Below are 19911 nucleotides of genomic sequence, written 5' to 3' on the forward strand. Positions count from 1 at the left end.
TATTGATTGCAAATCCTGTTAAGCAATAGTCTTTGTATAAGGGTATTTGTAAACCCCTGGGGCGCCATTTTTCCTCTATTTCTATTCTCTATTTTCTTTGCTCCGTTCCCCCTAACAAGGAACTCAGAGGAACCAGGCAGCCCATCCTAGAGATAGCTATACCTAATCGCCTATTTGAAACCAATTAGCGCAGGAGGAGAGTGTTTGTGGAGTATATATATATATATATATATATGGTAAGTGAATATATATTATGGACCTGACACTGAGCTGGATGCAAGTCCAAATGCAGATAGATATCGGCAAACTATGCTTGCACCGCAGAAAGCAATAGCAGACTGCTCACACATCACACCCTGTACAGGCACACGGATGGCGTATGTGTGAAAAGGGCGTTTCTGGGTGGCAACCGGATGGTTACCATGTGCAGACGCATGGCATAGATACGTATTGTGGGAGAGTCACGGGAGTGCCGTGAGTATCTAGGCTGACTTCCTGGCTGGTTTGAAGCATGTGGACAGGAATGAGCTGATTGCTTCTGACAGATCTTTTGCACTCAGTATGGGGCGGGTGTATGTCCCAATACTAATGATGGCTTCTATGACTGCAAACAAAGAAACAGTGGGCAGCGCGCCTTTCCGCACGAAGACAGACAATTGTCATGGCAGGTGGATTCTCGCACATGCGTCTGACTCAGAATCAGACACTATACAGATGTGTCCTCCTACATCCTTGCTGCAGTCACATTATACAGCCCTTCTAGCCATGTCGTGACTTAGTAGTGCAGAGTGTCTTTATGTGCGACTTTTTCAATTTAAATGCATCTGAGTCTCATTGCTATGTGAATAGGACGCACAAGCAGCTTATGCTGATATGCGGTATGCCTATATTCTGTCTATGACTGCGGCTGTATCTGCAAACGAAATGCTACGTTACAGTGATTTCCAGGAAAACACTAACGTAGCATTTTGGGGGTCATTAAGACCTGATCGCACGCTAGATTGTTTCGCTGCACTGTGATCAGGTGAGAACTGCACATGCGTATGCACCGCAATGCGCAGGTGCGTCGTACAAGTGCAAAGCTGATTGTTACTGTGGGATGGGTTTTACGAAGAATCCATTCGCACAGCCGATCGCAAGGAGATTGACAGGATGAGGGCGTTTGTGGGTGTCACCTGACCGTTTTCTGGGAGTGTTTGGAAAAACGCAGGCGTGTCCAAGCGTTTGCAGGGCGGGTGTCTGACGTCAATTCCGGGACCTGACAGGCTGAAGTGATCGCAGCGGCTGAGTAAGTCCTGTGCTACTCAGAAACTGCACAAAACTTCGTTGTAGTGCTCGACTGCACATGCGATCGCGCACTTGCAAAGCAAAAATACACTCCCCTATGGGTGGCGACTTTCTGATCGCAGCGCTGCAAAAAATAGCTAGCGAGCGATCAGCTCTGAATGAGGCCCTTTGTCTGCAGATACAGATACTGAGTGTAAGCAACAAATGTCATAAAGGTTACCGCAACTGAGACGATGTCACGTAATAGTTCATGATGTTTTTTGGAAGATAGTGTTTAGGGAAGGGTCAACATAAATACTGTAATTAAAGTAATATATGATTTTTCTTTAAGCTAATATATCTAATAGCTCTTGTTATACAAGTTTTCAGCTGATTGTTGTGTCCAGCAGGCTCTGCTAAATGTGACTTATTGTATCACCACCTTGTCTATCTCATTAGCCAGCTGTAAAGCTGTCATCACATTCAACCAAGGAGTGAGAGGCGGACGGCTGATAGAACTGAAGAAGACGGTGGATGAAGCTGTCAAGAACTGCCCTTCAATTAAACATGTCTTTGTTGCTCAAAGGACAGACAACAAAGTCCCATTGGGTAATCTTGACATACCCCTTGAAGAAGTACGTCATTTAGATGTATACTTAGATGTGCTAAAGGGATATGGTGTCCAGTTAGGGTATATATATATATATATCTGAATCTGAAGCTACGTCGGTCTCTTTGCTGGCCATTATATAAAACAAATTGAAATGCAACATTTTACATTACACATGGAATAGCTAACAACTTGCCTCATACATGAAAATATGAAACCGATCTGGATGAACAGATGGGATAGTAAATTAGAAAAAGCTACATTTTCTTCCTGCGCTGTAAAACTATAAGAAGCAGTAGAGTCTAGATTCACTTCACTCACACACTTATATAATAAAATAATTACTTTTAATCAGCAATGACTAGTCATACACAAGTTTAAAAAGTCAATACATTGACACAAAGCGGTACAATACACTTAATAATTGATTGCTAAGAGACGTGGATCGTATATCAAAAAGTAAAAAAAAATAAGTAAAAAATATATAGCTGTCCATATAAGATTTTACTGGTAGCCGCAGTTGTAGTGTAAATGGATTAATCCCAATTTAATTGTCACCGGCAAAGTCATTCACGATTTTTACCTGTATAATGATTTCAGCAAGCAGTCCAGTAGTACTTTACAATAGAAATAGAGGTCCTCCACTATGGGAGTTTTACATGTATTCCCGGCAAGGTATTGTAGTAGGAGGAGCGAGAGAGGCGTCCTCAGACCTTGGAGGGTTGAATCCAGCAGCGAGACTCGGCACAACGCAGGTGCCTGTAGCTGAATGAGCTCAAGTCCTAATAGCGCTGTGTATATCGTCCTTCCGCCTCAGTAGCGCTCACTCCTACACTTTGTTGGTACACGTCCTCGCAGTTTCTAGACACTTGTAACGACAGGTAAGAATCCAATTCAGGTTCCCAGATAGATGGCTTCTGACGCGTTTCGCTACTACTGGAGCTTTTTTGTAAGAGATTGTGGGGGTTATTCAGCAGCAGCAGAAATAACTGCTGCGCACACGCAGTTCAGCTGATTTCGCCTATCTGGGCGGCCATTAGCATGCTTGGCGGCATTGCCCTGTGCTGGGTGGTCCCCAGCATGCGATCTCCAGCAGTTGCAGAAACGTAACCTGAATCAGGTCCTAAATGCAGTCTCGCAGTTATTGCACAGCTGATGGAATGATGAGAGAGATTTGGAGACTTGCTTTGATGATAAATGATGTTAGCCACTGTAGAAAGGCAGATTGATGAGCTCAGCCAATAAATTGTTCTAGGCTAAATAATGTTGGTCTCTAACGTCACCAGTCTTGGCATACATGATGGAGTTTTATAAAACGTTGCATTTGGTGAATTGTGTTATGGAAACATTTTTTTTTACTAGTACTGTAAATGTATGCTTGGAAATAAACTTACACAGTTTACACTTTAAAATTTAAACTATATAATTATGCGTTGGACTTGCTTGACCGGCGGCCGGGATCCTGGCAGTCCGCAAACCGATGCCGGGATCCCAGGTGCTGGTCTCACCACAGGTTCTATTCCAACTCTATGGGTGTCATGGACACCCAAGTGTGGGAATAGCCCTTGCCCCCCTAGCGGCATTCTGGCGGCCGGGATCCTGGCGTCGGTGTGCTGACCGCCGGGATCATAACTACAGGCCTTAATTACAGCTGTGTGTGTTAGAGCTTGTGATTTTGGTTTGTATGCTTATTTTGAGCATTTGAGACTACAGAATGTTCCTGAAACTGTCGTTATCTGGCTGGTGTGCTGGGTTTGATTGTCTCCCTAAATACCTCTTAGCGGTCATGCAAAAATGTTCTAACATCAGCACATCACAAAACTTTCTGCTGTATCTAGTGTGTTGGGTAAACTTTTTGCAGGCAAGGAAATAGTTTTTTCAGCACATTTAGGGAATGCTTTGGAGATTAAGTGAGATTCATTATCTTCCACTGCAGGCACAGATGGCTGACTGGTCACTGATAATAGCCCTTTTATGTTTGATAACTTTTAGTGGGGGTGCACACGGAGAGATTAGTGCTTAAATTCTAAGCAATCTGACTAGATTCCTTAAGGGGGGTACTCACGGAGCGATAATCTAAGCAATCTGACTAGATTCCATAGAGGTTATGCACAGCGATAGCAATGCTCGGCCCCGCGCGGCACTATGGCCGGTGCTAGATTGGCCTGCATGCAGGCACCACCTGGGAGGGTTTGGGATAGGCTGCGTGAGTGGGAGGGTTAGGTTTAAGTTTATTAAAGGAAGCGTTAGGATTAGGAGGCCAGAGGGGGAAGGTAGGTATACTTACTTTACTCCGTCGGGATTGTAAACATCGGGATGCTGCGGTTTGTATTCTGACCGCCGGCATCCCAACCGCTGGCTAATCTATCCCAACTCATTTTCACAAATTGCAGAAGATTTGCTATTAGCGAATCTTAACTAGCAGCATAACTCTTCAATGTATTACATTTTTATTAGTACAGCGGGGATTCCTCATTGTCTGACCTCAGACCGTAGGAGAAATGCACTGTGCAAATAGAAGTGATCAGTCTAAAGCCCCCATACATCAGTGGCGGTTTGCCGGAATTTCCCTGACCTCCCCAATAGGTGAGTCGGGAAATCGGGAATATTAAACATATTTAAATATCTCGATTCTCTGATCCGTTGGGATCGGCAAATGGGGTATTTTTTAACATGTTTATTTTCCCCAATGTGGTGCTAAACAATAATGGGTATATATTATAATAGCGTTGACTCAATAAAACATTAGTTCATGCTATCCAAAAACCTTATTATATAAAAGTTTCTAGATACGGCTTGGTATAAAAATGAGAGGTTTTATTAATAAGATGCATATAAAGTGTATAGTTCCAGCATAAAAAGTTTTGGCCGCAGGGTTTTGGTATTCAATTATGGGACAGAAAATGGGATGGGGTAATTTCTATAGAAATCACTGTGTCTTTTTTTCTCGCACCTCCAGAGCAAGTCTGATTGTTACTAAAAGCATTATTTTTAGGAAAAATCCCTTGGACTTGCTCTGGGGCCCTGGTTGCATCTTCCCTGAGGACTAATTAAGCTATTGGAATTTTCCAATTTGCTTAATTTGTCAGTAATTACCCACCTTCCGACGCGGGGCTTCTTCCAACGTCAGGAGCCGCTCCCTGGCATGCGATAGATTGTACGGTGCTTTTGTCATATTGTACCTCCGCAACTGCCCACTGCTGGGATTGACTGATCATACAAGCAACATATATGATCAGTTCGACCTGTGGTGCTGCGCATCACATCGTATTCGCACTAAAAACATGCACAATGTGCATGCGATAGGTAGAATGACACGCGATATCGTGTATTCGTACATGATATCAACGTATTGTTTGGCCATCTTAAGTGTGCATGAGTTTGTGTATGTGTGTGAGTAACCCCAGGTGTGTGTGACATCCCCCCCATGGGCAGTGTCATCCCCCTTGCAGCTGGCCGCTGGGAGAACTACTATATCTCCCAGCAGACCTTACACCCCCGGAACTCCCAGAAGCCCCCTTCCCAGTGGCAAGATGGAGGGGAGAGCATTTGACAGATGAGTATGTTTTATTTGATTTTATTGTTTTTCATGCATCACTGGGTTTTCCGCAAGGTACGCAAGTTTTTTTTATTTACCTCGCTAAACCTCGAACCCAACTGAATTCACCCCATTGTGTGTATCTATAGCAGCTTACCCTATATGGCACTGACTTACTGACACATTGTGTGTACCTATAGCAGCCTACTCTGCATAACACTAGGTTACTGACACATTGTATAACACTGGCTTACTAACACATTATGTGTGACTGTAACATCTAGCCTGTATGGCACTGGCTTACTGACACATTGGGGAGATGTGCTGGGCCTTGGGGGTAGTGGAGTGGAGAGATGGGGTGCCGGTCAGTCAGTTCTCAACTGTCATTACAGACTTTGTTTGAGAAATTAGTCTGGGAGCTGATTGGTTGGTGCTTTGTCTCTCCTAAGTTTAGTACATCTGCCCCATTGTGTGTAACTGTAGCAGCCTTCCCTGTATAACACAGGCTTACTGACACATTGTGTGTAACTGTAGCAGCCTTCCCTGTATAACACAGGCTTACTGACACATTATTGTGTGTAACTGTAGCAGCCTTCCCTGTATAACACAGGCTTACTGACACATTATTGTGTGTAACTGTAGCAGCCTTACCTGTATAACACAAGCTTACTGACACATTATTGTGTGTAACTGTAGCAGCCTACCCCATGTAGCACTTGGTTACTACACATTGGGGGGAATTCAATTGTTTTGGGCGTCAAAAAATCCCGTCTAAACAATTGTCACTATTTATTTGTTGTTTAAGTGCCCATGCACATTGCACATGTCGCACCCAAACAGACATGATTTAGCCACGTTAAACGGCTAAACCCATCTAAACTTCTGCGTTTGGACGCCCAAAGTGCCGGGTTTGGACTCACATTTTTTCTCTCGTACCTCAGAAGGCTGCAAGAAAAAAATGTGTCCTCCGCGGTCGAAGGGCGTCCGAAGGGCAGAAAATTGAATTGCTGCCGTTGGGCGCCCTCTAGTGGCGGCCGCAAAAAAAACCCATTTGAATCGGCCCCATTGTGTGTTACTATAACAGCCTACTCACTCTAAACATTAACCGTAATATTCTATACCTGACCATAATACACTAACCTCTGACCCTAACCCCAATACTCTACCTAATCATAACCCCTAACCCTAATACCTTAAGCCAAACTCATAGACCAACCATAATATCCTATCCCTAATATCCTAACTCCATCCCCCCCACACTAACCCTAACACCTTCTCCCCTAACCCAAACCACTAAAACAACCCTAATACCATATTCCTAATACCATAAACCCTAGCCCAATCTCTAACCCCAATACCCCTAAGGACAGACTGGATGGGCCCTATGGTTCTTATCTGCCGTCAAATTCTATGCTTCTATTGTGCCAAATTTAAAAGGCCTCCTCTTTTTTTTTTGAGTGCCCATCAGTCCAGAAGTCACGATTGGCTCGAGAGCAGTGCCACATTTAAACTGCCCTTGTGCTGGGACATGATGCTCCATACCTGTGTTCATTTGAGAAAAGAGCTGCAGTGGGTGAAGGAGGGAATTGGGGAGAGAAGCGCAGGCGGTGATAGAGGACAACAGGGAATGGGAGAGTGAATCAGGCGGTGTGGGGAGATGGGGAGAGGGAACTGTCTGCGGATACTTTTTTGGTAAACAAAAAATATATATTACGAATAGTCCCTACTTTGTCAGGGTCACTTGGATTCTCAGAGTCAGAAAGGAGTGATGCACAATGACATCAATTTGGTAGGCATATCTGAGTGTGGTTAGGTTGGATATGGCATGGTTTTGGCAGCTCAGATCATGATGTTGGGGGGGGGGGGGGGTCATGGGAGAAACTTATCTTGTCCCAATTTTGGGGGTAATTCTGAGTTGATCGCAGCAGGAACTTTGTTTGCAGTTGGGCAAAATCATGTGCACTGCAGGGGGGCAGATATAACATGTGCAGAGAGAGTTAGATTTGGGTGGGGTGTGTTCAATCTGCAATCTAAATTGCAGTGTAAAAATAAAGCAGCCAGTATTTACCCTGCACAGAAACAAAATAACCCACCCAAATCTAACTCTCTCTGCAAATGTTATATCTGCCCCCCCTGCTGTGCACATGGTTTTGCCCAACTGCTAAAAAAAAATCCTTCTGCGATCAACTTGGAATTACCCCCTTTGCCTTTTACTGTGCAATGTTTTAGATGTCCCTAGTCCTCCAAGTTGACCTGGCTGGCCATTGTTTTCAGTGGTCTGGCCATTATTTTCAATGGTCCACGTGTAATTTACACAGAAGAGATAATAATGTTCAAGTGCACAGAACTTGCACCATCCGTTCCCATGTCCTCTTTCTCTCATGACTTATCTAATCTATAAATTAGGCTCAAGTAAACAGTATTTTTTATTTTATTTATATATTTTTTTGCTTTATTTTCTCTTTTTTGTAGTAATGACGCGTCTGCAGTTTTTAGTTCAGTTACTTGCTTATATTGACATATGGTTGCATAGCCAATTGCACTGCTGTTTTACGATCTCATATATAAAATCATAGACAAGTCATCATTGGATTGGTGTTAACAACATGATACATTTCACCCTTTGTGTGGTTTGCCAGGAGATGGCCAAAGCAGAAGCAGTCTGTACTCCAGAGACGATGAACAGTGAAGACATGCTCTTCATGCTGTACACATCAGGCAGCACTGGGAAGCCTAAGGGAGTGGTCCACACGCAGGCGGGGTACCTGCTCTATGCTGCCTTAACACACAAGGTATGTACGGTCACCACAAACACGGTCGTCAACAACCAGGCAAGATCTTTTTTTTATTTCTATTTCAAAGGGATAAAAGTATTTCTCAGTCCCCTGGTATCAGTGTAATGCCAGTGATATGTGTAGCATAGCGGTAGGAATAACATATCATGGGCCTGATTCGGAGATGGTTACTGCAGTGTCCTTGTGTGCGTCTTTGTCGCCTTGTGTATATGACTTTACTCTAATACCAGTACAAAGACAGTTAAATCAAATTGACTGAAGTACTAATTAAGTCATCTGTGCTTAAACATGGATAGCCTTAAAACATGGACTGTTAGGGTGCCTTGTGGACCAAGTTTGGGAACCTCTGCACTAGGTCATAAGCTCTGTTTTGTTTTAATCCTTCTGTTTTTCTATGTTTGCCATGTTTTACAGTGGGCGGTGAGCTACATGTCTACTGCAGCACAGAATATTTCATGAGATGACTGTCTTTCTTTGCAATTGGGGTGCTCCCACTCCAGTCATCTTTATTTCCCCCCAAACCACCCTATAATGTCACGCAGGTGTTAGCTGGTAGATTGAAGGAGCATCCTCTAGTGGTATGTGGTTCTCAACTATCTCTGAAATCGGGACAATCCTGTGTAAATTGAAAAACAGAACGTAAGAGCTCTGTACCGTTCTGTGCTTAATAGGTTTTCTAGCCCTCATTTTCTAAATCATAATAGATACAAACGTATAAAACATCCGAGTCAGATTTCTGTGGCAGAATTGTAATGTAGAGATATTAAAAAACTTAAAAAGCACACAATATGTTTTGCAGATAACTTGATGTTACATGTTCTCATGTTTTTCCTATATAAAAGCTCTAATGACTGCTTTTTATTTTTTGTTAGTACGTATTTGATTATAAACAAGGAGATGTGTTTGGGTGCGTCGCTGACATTGGCTGGATCACTGGACACAGCTATGTTGTGTATGGACCTCTCTGCAATGGAGCTACCACTGTCCTGTTTGAGAGCACCCCGACATACCCAGACCCAGGTGAGGATGTTTAAGGTTGAAGCATTCAATATATACTTCCGTCTGCTTACTAAGGTAGAATTGGATTCAGTATTTACTTTTCTCTTACGTCCTAGAGGATCCTGGGGTCCACATTAGTACCATGGGCTATAGACGGGTCCACCAGAAGCTATGGGCACTTTAAGAGTTTAATAGTGTGGGCTGGCTCCTCTCTCTATGCCCCTCCTACCAGACTCAGTTTAGAAAATGTGCCCGGAGGAGCCGGTCATAGCTAGGGGAGCTCCACAGGAGCTTTTCTAGTTTTGTTGTTTTTATTAGAGATAGGCACAGGGAGGCTGCTGGCAACAGCCTCCCTGCTTCGTGGGACTTCGGGGGGGGGGGGGGGGGGGGGGGAGTAGTGTCCAACCCTGAGAGGTTAATGGCTACTATTTCCGCTGACAGGACACTGAGCTCCTGAGAGTGATGATCATTAGCCGCCCCAGGCGGCCGCTCACTCCTGCAGCATCCCAGCCCCCCTTAACAGAGCCAGAAGATTCCGGTGGCGAGTGAGTCACCTGCGCCCCAGCAAGCGGGGAGCCGGTGTGAAGATGGCGGCAACAGGGTGGAAGCGCAGTACTGACTGCGCTCCGGAGGCTCAGCGGTACACAGTGCGGCGCTATGAGGGGCGCCCTGAGCCAGTGCCTATACCCTACACTGGTCACCAAGGCTATCAGGGACCTCGGTGACGCTGCCAGCACCTTTCCTCAGGCCAGTATAAAGATGTGAAGTGCGGGAAGCAGCGCCATGTTCAGGGGGCGGAGCTTCTCCTCAGAGCGGACCCAGCAGCGTTCAGCGCCATTTTCCTGCCTGCAGATCCAACTACAGAGACGCTGACAGTGAGTGCTCCAGCAACTCCAGCTATCCTGTGCAGTACCAGGGGGTTGTAGAAGGGAGGAGAGGCTGTGTAATTACTGTGTAGTCTATCAAGGTACACAGTCAGCGCTAAGTAGTTGTATGTATATCTACCTAGGGAAGCGCTGTGTGTGTGCTGGCTCCAAGCTCTGTGTTTCTCTGTGGCATACTTGGGAGGAAACTGTTTCTGACATTTTCCTGTGTGTGTGTGGCTGTATGTTTTCTCACATAGCCATGTCCAGGGACTCTGTGTCTTATGCTTCAGAGGACGTTTCTTCTCCAGAGGAGTCCATTCCATGTACCCAGGAATGTAATGTCTTGTCTCAGATTCCTATTACTGAGCCAGAATGGCTGACTTCTATTAAGGGAATGATCTCTCAGATCTCTACTAGGGTAGCTCATACTCAGACTGAAACTCAGGTTTTAAAGAATTCTATGGCAGTTTGGTCAGGTTCTGTTCCTATTCCTTCTAAATCCCCTAGCATATACCCAAAGAAACGTGCACTTGCCCAGATTATGCAAGCCGACACAGGGTCTGACATGGCAGACGGTGATGGGGATGTGCTGACTGGGGCTGCATCACTTGCAAAGGGGGTGCAGCTCATGATTGAGGCCATTAGAGATGTGTTAAATATTACTGACACACCTCCTGAGGAGGTTGAGGTGGCTTACTTTACAAACAAAAAAAAGCCTCGCTAACCTTCCCTGCGTCTAAAGAATTAAACGCTCTGTTTGAAAAATCCTGGGAAAACCCAGAGAAAAAATTCCAGATCCCAAAAAGGGTTCTGATTGCTTTTCCCTTCCCTGAGGAGGATAGAAAAAAATGGGAAATCCACCCATAGTTGACGCATCTGTCTCCAGACTGTCAAAAAAGGTGGTTTTACCTGTTCCTGGATCTACCGCGTTAAAGGAACCGGCTGATCATAAGATTGGCACTACGCTCAAATCCATATACACTGCTTCAGGAGTGGAGTTAAGGCCCACTATTGCCTGTGCATGGATTTCTAAGGCTATAGTAAAGTGGTCTGGCATGTTACTAGAAGACTTAGATTCTATGGATAGAGGTGACATTGAACTGTTTTTGCGTAACATACAGGATTCTGCGGGTTTCATGGTGGAGTCCATGAAGGACCTTGGTACGCTGAATGCAAGGATATCTTCCATGGCTATCTCAGCTCGCAGGGGACTCTGGCTACGCCAATGGTCTGCAGATGCGGAATCCAGGAGAAGTGTGGAGAACCTACCCTTCACAGGTCAGGCTCTATTTGGGGATGCGTGGATTTCCACGGCAACCGCGGGTAAGTCACCATTTCTTCCCCCAGCTACTCAGTCTACGAAGAAACCCTTTTCTTCACCTACATCACAGTCCTTTCGGACCGCTAAGACAAAAAAGTCAAAGCCTCCTACCACATTCTTTAGAGGTAGTCGGGCCAAATCCAAAAAACCTGCACCTGCAGGTTCCCAGGACCAGAAGCCTGCTTCTTGTTCCTCAAAATCCTCAGCATGACGGTGGACCGCACAGCATGGAGAAAGGGGTGGTGGGTGCAAGACTCAGACGTTTCAGCGACGTCTGGGTGTCGTCCGGCCTCGATCCCTGGATACAGGATATTGTGTCCCAGGGGTACAGGCTGGAGTTTCAAGAACTCCCGCTTCACCGGTTCTTCAAATCGGGCTTGCCAGCTTTACTGACAGAAAGGGCTATCCTACAGGAAGCCGTCCGAAAATTGGAAAAGTCAGAGGTCATTGTTCCAGTTCCACCTCATATGCAACACAAGGGTTACTATTCAAACCTTTTTGGGGTACCGAAACCGGAGGGTTCGGTCAGACCGATTTTGAACTTGAAATCGTTAAACCCTTATCTGAGGGAGTTCAAATACAAAATGGAGTCTCTGAGAGCGGTGATCTCAGGTCTGGAGGAGGGAGAGTTTCTGGTATGCCTGGATATCAAGGATGCGTACCTCTACATTCCGATTTGGCCGCCACATCAGGCTTATCTCAGATTTGCACTGTTAGACAGTCACTACCAGTTCCAGGGACTGCCTTTCGGTCTCTCCACGGCACCGAGGGTGTTCACTAAGGTGATGGCAGAGATGATGGTTCTCCTCCGCAGACAGGGAATGAACATAATTCCATATCTGGACGATCTGCTGATAAAGGCGTCGTCCATGGAGAAGTTGTTACAATCCATTGCTCTCGCGACTCGTCTGCTCAGGGAACATGGTTGGATCCTGAACCTTCCAAAGTCACATTTGGAGCCGACAAGGAGATTTTCTTTCCTGGGGATGATCCTCGACACGGAAGTGCAGAGGGTGTTTCTACCAGTGTAGAAAGTTTTGGTGATACAGTCAATGGCCCGGGATGTCTTGAAGCCTACCTGGATATCGGTTCATCAGTGCATTCGCCTTTTGAGGAAGATGGTTGCCTCCTAGGAGGCTCTACAGTACAGAAGGTTTCATGCTTGGTCCTTCCAACTGGATCTCCTAGACAAGTGGTTGGGATCTCATCTACACATGCACCAGAGGATACGTCTGTCGCCGAAAACAAGGATTTCACTACTCTTGTGGCTGCAAATGCCACCTTCTGGAGGGCCGCGGGTTCGGGGTTCAGAACTGGATCCTTCTAACCACGGATGCAAGTCTCAGAGGTTGGGGCGCAGTCACTCAAGGGGAAACCTTCCAAGGAAGGGGGTCAAGTCTGGAATCCATTCTTCCAATAACCATTCTGGAACTAAGAGCCAGCTATAATGGCCTTCTCCAAGCGGCACATCTTCTGCTAGATCGGGCCATTCAAGTACAGTCGGACAATGTAACGACGTTTGCCTACATAAACCGACAGGGTGGAACGAAGAGCAGAGCTGCTATGTCAGAGGTAACAAAAATCATCCTCTGGGCAGAAAGGCACGCGTTGGCGCTGTCAGCAATCTTCATTCCGGGAGTGGACAACTGGGAAGCAGACTTCCTCAGCAGACACGATCTCAATCCAGGAGAGTGGGGCCTCCATCCGGAGGTGTTCACGGAGGTGACAATTCTTTGGGGTGTACCTCAAATAGACATGATGGCCTCCCGTCTCAACAAGAGTCTTCGGAGGTACTGTTCCAGGTCAAGAGACCCACAAGCAGTGGCGGTGGACGTCCTGGTGACTCCGTGGGTGTTCCAGTCAGTGTATTTGTTTCCTTCACTTCCACTGATTCCAAGGATTCTAAAGCTCATAAGGAGAACAAGCTTTCAGGCAATCCTCATTGCTCCGGACTGGTCAAGAAGGGCTTGGTAGGCAGATCTTCTGGATCTACTGCTAGAAGATCCGAGGCCTCTTCCTCTTCGGGAGGACCTGTTGCAATGGGGGCCGTTCGCTTACCACGGCTACGTTTGACGGCATGGAGGTTGAACGCCAGATTTAGCTCAGAAAGGCATTCCGAACAAAGTTATTCCTACCCTGATACAGGCTAGGAAAGAAGTAACGTCTAAACATTACCATCGCATTTGGAAAAGTATGTGTCTTGGTGTGAATCCAAGAAGTTTCCTACGGTAGAGTTTCAACTTGGGTGGTGGTGGTTTCTCCTCTTCCTGCAAGCAAGTGTTGATATGGGCCTGCGTTTGGGATCCATTAAGGTCCAGATTTCGGCCTTATCCATTTTCTTCCAGAGACAATTGGCTTCCTGAGGTTCAGACTTTCTTGAAAGGGATTCTACACATCCAGCCTCCCTTTGTGCCTCCTACGGCACCCTGGGATCTTAACATGGTGTTACAGTTCCTCCAATCGGATTGGTTCGAGCCTCTACAGGAGGATGGGGTCAAGTTTCTCACGTGGAAGGCTGTCACATTGTTGGCCTTAGCTTCTGTTAGGCGTGTGTCTGAATTGGGGGCTTTGTCCTGCAAGAGCCCCTACTTAATTTTCCATGAAGATAGAGCTGAGCTCAGAACGCGTCAGCAGTCTCTTCCAAAGGTTGTGTCGGCTTTTCATATCAACCAACCTATTGTGGTGCCAGTGGCTACTGACTCTTCAATTCCCTCAAAGTCCCTGGATGTTGTGAGGGCTTTGAAGATTTATGTGAAGAGAACTTCTCGTCACAGAAAATCGGACTCTGTTTGCCCTGTACGATCCCAAGAAACTTGGGTGTACTGCTTCTAAGCAGACGATTTTTCGCTGGCTCAGGTTCACTATCCAGCATGCTTATTCTACAGCAGGATTGCCGTGTCCAAAATCGGTTAAGGCCCACTCTACTCGTAAGGTGGGTTCTTCCTAAGCAGCTGCCCGGGGTGTCTCTGCTTTAGAACTTTGCAGAGCTGCTACTTGGTCAGGGTCGAACGGCGAATACGTTTGCTAAGTTCTGCAAGTTCGATACTTTGGCCTCTGAGGACCTAAAGTTTGGTCAATCAGTTCTGCAGGAGCCTCCGTGCTCTCCCTCCCGTTCTGGGAGCTTTGGTACATCCCCATGGTACTAATGTGGACCCCAGCATCCTCTAGGATGTAGGAGAAAATAGGATTTTAATTACCTACAGGTAAATCCTTTTCTCGTAGTCCGTAGAGGATGCTGGGCGCCCGCCCACCGCTTCGAGATCCTGCAGGGATGCTTTAGTTCAGTACTGCTTTGTTCTTGGTTAAGTACTGTTTTTTTCTTACTTTGTTCAGTAATATTGCTCAGCCGTTGTTGAGTTTTTATGCTGGTTAGCTTGGTTTGCCTTGTATGTGTGAGCTGGTGTGAATCTTGCCACTATCTGTGTAAAATCATTCTCTCAAAGTATGTCTGTCTCCTCGGGCACAGTTTCTAGACTGAGTCTGGTAGGCGGGGCATAGAGGGAGGAGCCAGCTCACACTATTAAACTCTTAATGTTCCCATGGCTCCTGTACCCGTTTATACTCCATGGTACTAATGTGGACCCCAGCATCCTCTATGGACTACGAGAAAAGGATTTACCCGTAGGTAATTAAAATCCTATTTTTATTACTTTACTATGGAGAAAATGACAACTTTGTTACTTACTGATAGTAAAAAAACATTTTGTGGGATGCACAAATATACAGGACATTGCAACCTATGAAGCCCTTAGGACAGTGGTTCCCAAACTCAGTCATCAAGGACCCCTAACGGTCCAGGTTTTAAGTATTTCCATGCTTGGGCACAGGTAACTTAATTAGTACCTAAGTCACTTTGATTTAACCATCTGTGCTGAGCCATGGATATATTTAAAACCTGGACCGTTAGGGGTCCCTGAGGACCGCGTTTGGGAACCACTGCCTTAAGACTAGAGTAATATATTAGCGAAGGTTGCCCACATGGACTGATACTGCCACTAGTCCAGAGAGTCAAGCAACAGGTTTAATGTTCAGTCTGGCCAGGTGAAATATACCCCTTTCAGACCACCTGAGGCGGGTCGCACCCTGGAGCCTGACGCGGGTGCTCCCAGGGTGCGACCTGCCGCCGCTGTCTGCAACCCGTCATATTGCCGGGTTGGTGATGTCAGCGGTGGCGCTTGGAGATCACATGATCTTCAAGTGCTGCCCGTCCACACAGTGTGAACGGGAAACGGGTTGCATCGAGACGGCTCCCGTTCACACTGCACAGTGAGCCGGGTTGAACACCAGTTCAACCCTGCTCACTACCAAGGTTGAAATTCCTGGTCGCTCGACCCGGTATATTTCCCCTGGCACAGGAACCTGGGTTATGCGCGCTCATGTGCCAATAACCCGTGTTCAAAGCTGGCAGTCTGAAAGGTGTATAAATCAGATTTGGTGAATTGTCTCTTGAGTTAATGTCTGGATAACTTCAAGTTTCATGAGACATGATAGACCAGTTTTGAAAGATCACTCATTAAACAGGTTCATAGTAGTAATCTGCTGGTGACTTTTTTGTCAGAGGTTTCACAAATCAAGCCTGCATCATTATTATAATTTTTATATGGTGCCACAAGATATCTGCAGCTCCTTAGAGGTGTTAACATTACAATTAAACAGCAACACATATAATAACTATAAAAATAAACGATACAACCAAATCAGGGATGTATTAGGAGAGGAGGAGGCCCGTGTGCAGTCTCCGTATGGGCCCCCTCCTCTCATCAGTTCCCGGCTGGCAGGGTCCCTGTCTTCAAGCTGGCCCCTGCTCCCCCCTCCCATGTTACAGCACACATGGGGGATGTGGCTCCAGGGCAGGACTATGGGCCGGGCCAGCAGTGTCAATTGTGGTTGGCCCGCCACAAATTTGTTGCATTGGAGCCCACACAAGACTAAATCTGACAAAAGTTTCTGGATTTGAACATGCCGAGTCTGAGAAAGCTCTGTGACATTCAGGAGGATGTCCTTGTCCTTATCATTGTAAATAAGGATGGGCCTAAGCAGGTTATTCCATTATTAATGTAAGTAGTGATTGGGGAGCTTTTTGGAAACATATATATTTTTTAATGTTCTTCTTCATTAATGAGTTGATCTGGGGAGCCCTGCACAGTGAGACATGGAGAAATACTGTAAATAGGGATCCCACATTGTATGACTATGGGACTATTGTCTCACCCACACAAATAGAGAGGACTTCACAACACACATTTAGCAGCATTTCTTATTTCACAGAAGAAATATAGCGTTTTCTGTACAGTGTTTTGTATATTTTCCATTGTAAAGTATATGGCCACCATACAACCTGTGATTGTGGTAACATTTGTGACCGTAGGCTGTTTACGTTTGTTGGTTGACTTCATAAATGAAATTCCTAAAATGCCATTACTGGATGCTTTGTAAATCTGTAGGTGATATATAACAGAAGCACGTGTGGTTTTTATTACCTGATTATTCTATTGGCTAAAAGTGTTACCTTTACTAGTGAGGTAAAATGATTTTAGTTTGACGTATCACAAGTGGAGGATTTTAATGACACTTTCTATAAAGATTGTTATTGGCCTCATTCAGGTCGGTACTGGGAAACAGTAGAGAGGTTGAAGATTAATCAGTTTTATGGAGCACCAACTGCAATACGTCTGCTGCTGAAATATGGAGATAAATGGGTGAAGAAATACGACAGGTCATCTTTGAAAATGTTGGGCTCAGGTATGTAAAAAGTAATGGTGTACTGTATTATATTGCTTAAAATGCTTTTTTTTTTAAAAAAATTGCGTTTTATTTACATTTTTGAAGGTTATACCCAAAAGAAACAGCGTATAAGTGAGATACATGGTCAGCACACATTAATCTAAAAATATATATAACATGTCAGTATAACAAGATGCATTGACATCTTAATATTCAGGAAAAGTAGTGCTGGAACCCAAAGGTGCCATTCGGGTCCCCACAACACTGAAACAGTAGTGCATTGGGTAGAAATATGACAAGTATAGAGGCAAAATATAATTATATCCCAGCACCTAACACAAAGCCATACAGTCAGCAGGATCAATTATATAAAAAACAAAAAATGCGCTAACCCAGCATCCCAAGAAAATGGACTAGGTAAACACCACCCCCCAAATCCCCCCACCCTGTAGAACCAAATCCCCATCCTATGGCCTACCTGCAACCCCAAACATCCCATCCCAACTACACTATGAAAACTTGGGGGCAACCAACCCCATGAACCCATCGGGCATGGTGTATAGAGCCCAGGATCGAAAGGTACAATTAACAGAATACTAAATACACTAGATACGGTTATTATATATGACTAACTAGAACTTATAAACAGAAAAAAAATACAGATCAGCATTTAAGGAGGGTCGTCCCATCCAAAGGCCCAGAAAACAGCCAAATTTAGCATAGTTCCTCCAGTCCCGGCAGGGCACAGAGAAGCAGAATTTGTAAAACCAAGATACTGTATAGTATAAGGTCCCAGAAAACCGTGCAGTGGAGGAGAGTACGGAGACATGCAGCTGGTCTGACCACTTGCGAATAGAGAACGTGATGAACTGGAACCAAAACCATGAAGAAGGATGGCAATGTCATCAGGAGGAGTCTTCAAGCAAGGCTCCGAGGAAAACAGCCAGTTCATAGCAGGAGTCCTAGAGTCCGCAAAAGTGGGAAAGCCGTTATATAGAGCACCGTTGCCAGCGAATATAGGAGAAAAAATGTTACCGACACCGCCAGCATTAATGACAATTGGACTTGAATACTCCCTTTTCCAAAACTTAAAGGAAGTCAACTGTCCCGTAACACATACATTAGATCTCTCCAAGGTGTCTGCAGGAGAGGTAGCCTGCAGTGGTGGCAAGTCACAACCGGAGTAAGACATTTCAGTATGCAGGCCCGCCAATTGAACCACAGGCCTCTCTCCAGAATCAGCAATAGCTTTGAGAATTTGATCCATAATAACCCAAAAAAATGCAGATCCAAACTGAAAATTGAGATAACTCAGAGCGTCACAGGAGATATACACCACACCAGACACAGTGCTTAGAGGCTATACCGTGTAATGCTGGAAGGCAGAGTACCCACTCCGTAGAACACAGTCCAAGAAAGATAATATATCCACTCCGGATATTCCTCAGGTGTAAATGGCGGCCGGATAAGTTGTTCACGGATAAGCTGCAACCCAGGGAGCCCGCCGGAACCAGCAGCAGAAACCCCGAACGCTTTACGAAACAAGAACTGCAGCGAGGGACATCGTGAACACAGCGCTGCGGCCAGGGCCTATTACAGCCGAAATCCAAGATGGTGCCCACCACCCGGAGACGCCACAAAGGAGGAAAAACAACCGCTCACAGACCAACAGCCACCAGTTGCAGGCAGGCCGAGGGACCACGGGAACCTGGAGAGGTAAGTACGGAAACAGTCACCGGAGCCGAGGACCGGGCAGGAGACACAGGATATGTAAAAACGGATATATGGGCCTGGGAGCTAAGGAGTAAGCCTCCTACACCATGCCCATCCAGGCCACGCCCCGCTTAAAATGCTTCTTGGTCACAACGCTATTCGGCTAGGACGCACAAGGAGATTGTGCTGATTAATTAGAAATATGACACTTGTATATTGTGTGTGACTGAGTCTGTATATGGATCAGAACAGAACTTGTATTGCTAAAAGCTGTGGCTGCTATATTGTAGCACTTCGTATACAGATTCAGAGACTCAGCCGCACACCGATATACAAGTGTCATATATCAAATTAATCAGCACAGTCTCCTTGTGCGTCGTAGACACATTTCACTGGGTGGATGAGAGTTTTAAACCCTTCTGTTCTTCAGTGATGAGTTTCAGCCGGTTATGTGCAACCCAGAAAACTCGGAGTTCCAAACTTTCACTGCTACTGCACACTACAGAGGCTGTACTCTAGTCGGCTGATCCCACAGAATTGGGGGTAATTCAGGTGAGAGGCAACACCTCTAACCACAATATATATATATATATATATATATGAGATACGGGGGGAGGGGGATATATAGCGACCACTGTATCAATAAATAGTTTCAGGCGCCCATGGTAATAAAATCTAATTTAATATTAAACACAAAGATGCATAAAAACATACATAAAAAAATGGGACAACAATAAATACACAGCTGGACTAAAAGCACTAAATGAATTAAGAGCTACAGTAAAAGTATTTAAAATCAAATTTTCCTTATCTTTGGAGTGAGGTAGGTATAGGTCACCCAACGCGTTTCGTCTGATGAGACTTCTTCAAGGGGACCCCTTGAAGAAGTCCTTTGAGTGCCGGATCTTTTCACTCTGCAATATATATATATATATATATATATATATATATATATATATACTCCTCCACTGGCGGCACTCAAAGGCTTTTCCAAAAAAAACGACACAATTCGGCTGTCTGAGGGCAACGTTTCAGCGCCGTGTAGCGCTTTTATCAAGCCTTGATACAGCGCTGAAACA

General features: G+C 45.3%; 1 protein-coding gene across 1 annotated transcript in view; it reads left to right on the forward strand.

Moving 5' to 3' along the window:
* ACSS1 (acyl-CoA synthetase short chain family member 1) overlaps positions 1 to 19911 on the forward strand; it is a 317320-nt gene that overhangs the window by 197773 nt on the left and 99636 nt on the right. Inside the window, exons 4-7 of the mRNA XM_063918130.1 lie at positions 1726 to 1901; positions 8054 to 8206; positions 9082 to 9229; positions 17000 to 17137. Of these exons, the coding sequence (XP_063774200.1) occupies positions 1726 to 1901; positions 8054 to 8206; positions 9082 to 9229; positions 17000 to 17137 (615 nt within the window). The remainder of the gene's footprint in view (positions 1 to 1725; positions 1902 to 8053; positions 8207 to 9081; positions 9230 to 16999; positions 17138 to 19911) is intronic.

This window comes from Pseudophryne corroboree, chromosome 4 (genome assembly GCF_028390025.1).
Source record: "Pseudophryne corroboree isolate aPseCor3 chromosome 4, aPseCor3.hap2, whole genome shotgun sequence".
Taxonomy (NCBI): Eukaryota; Metazoa; Chordata; class Amphibia; order Anura; family Myobatrachidae; genus Pseudophryne; species Pseudophryne corroboree.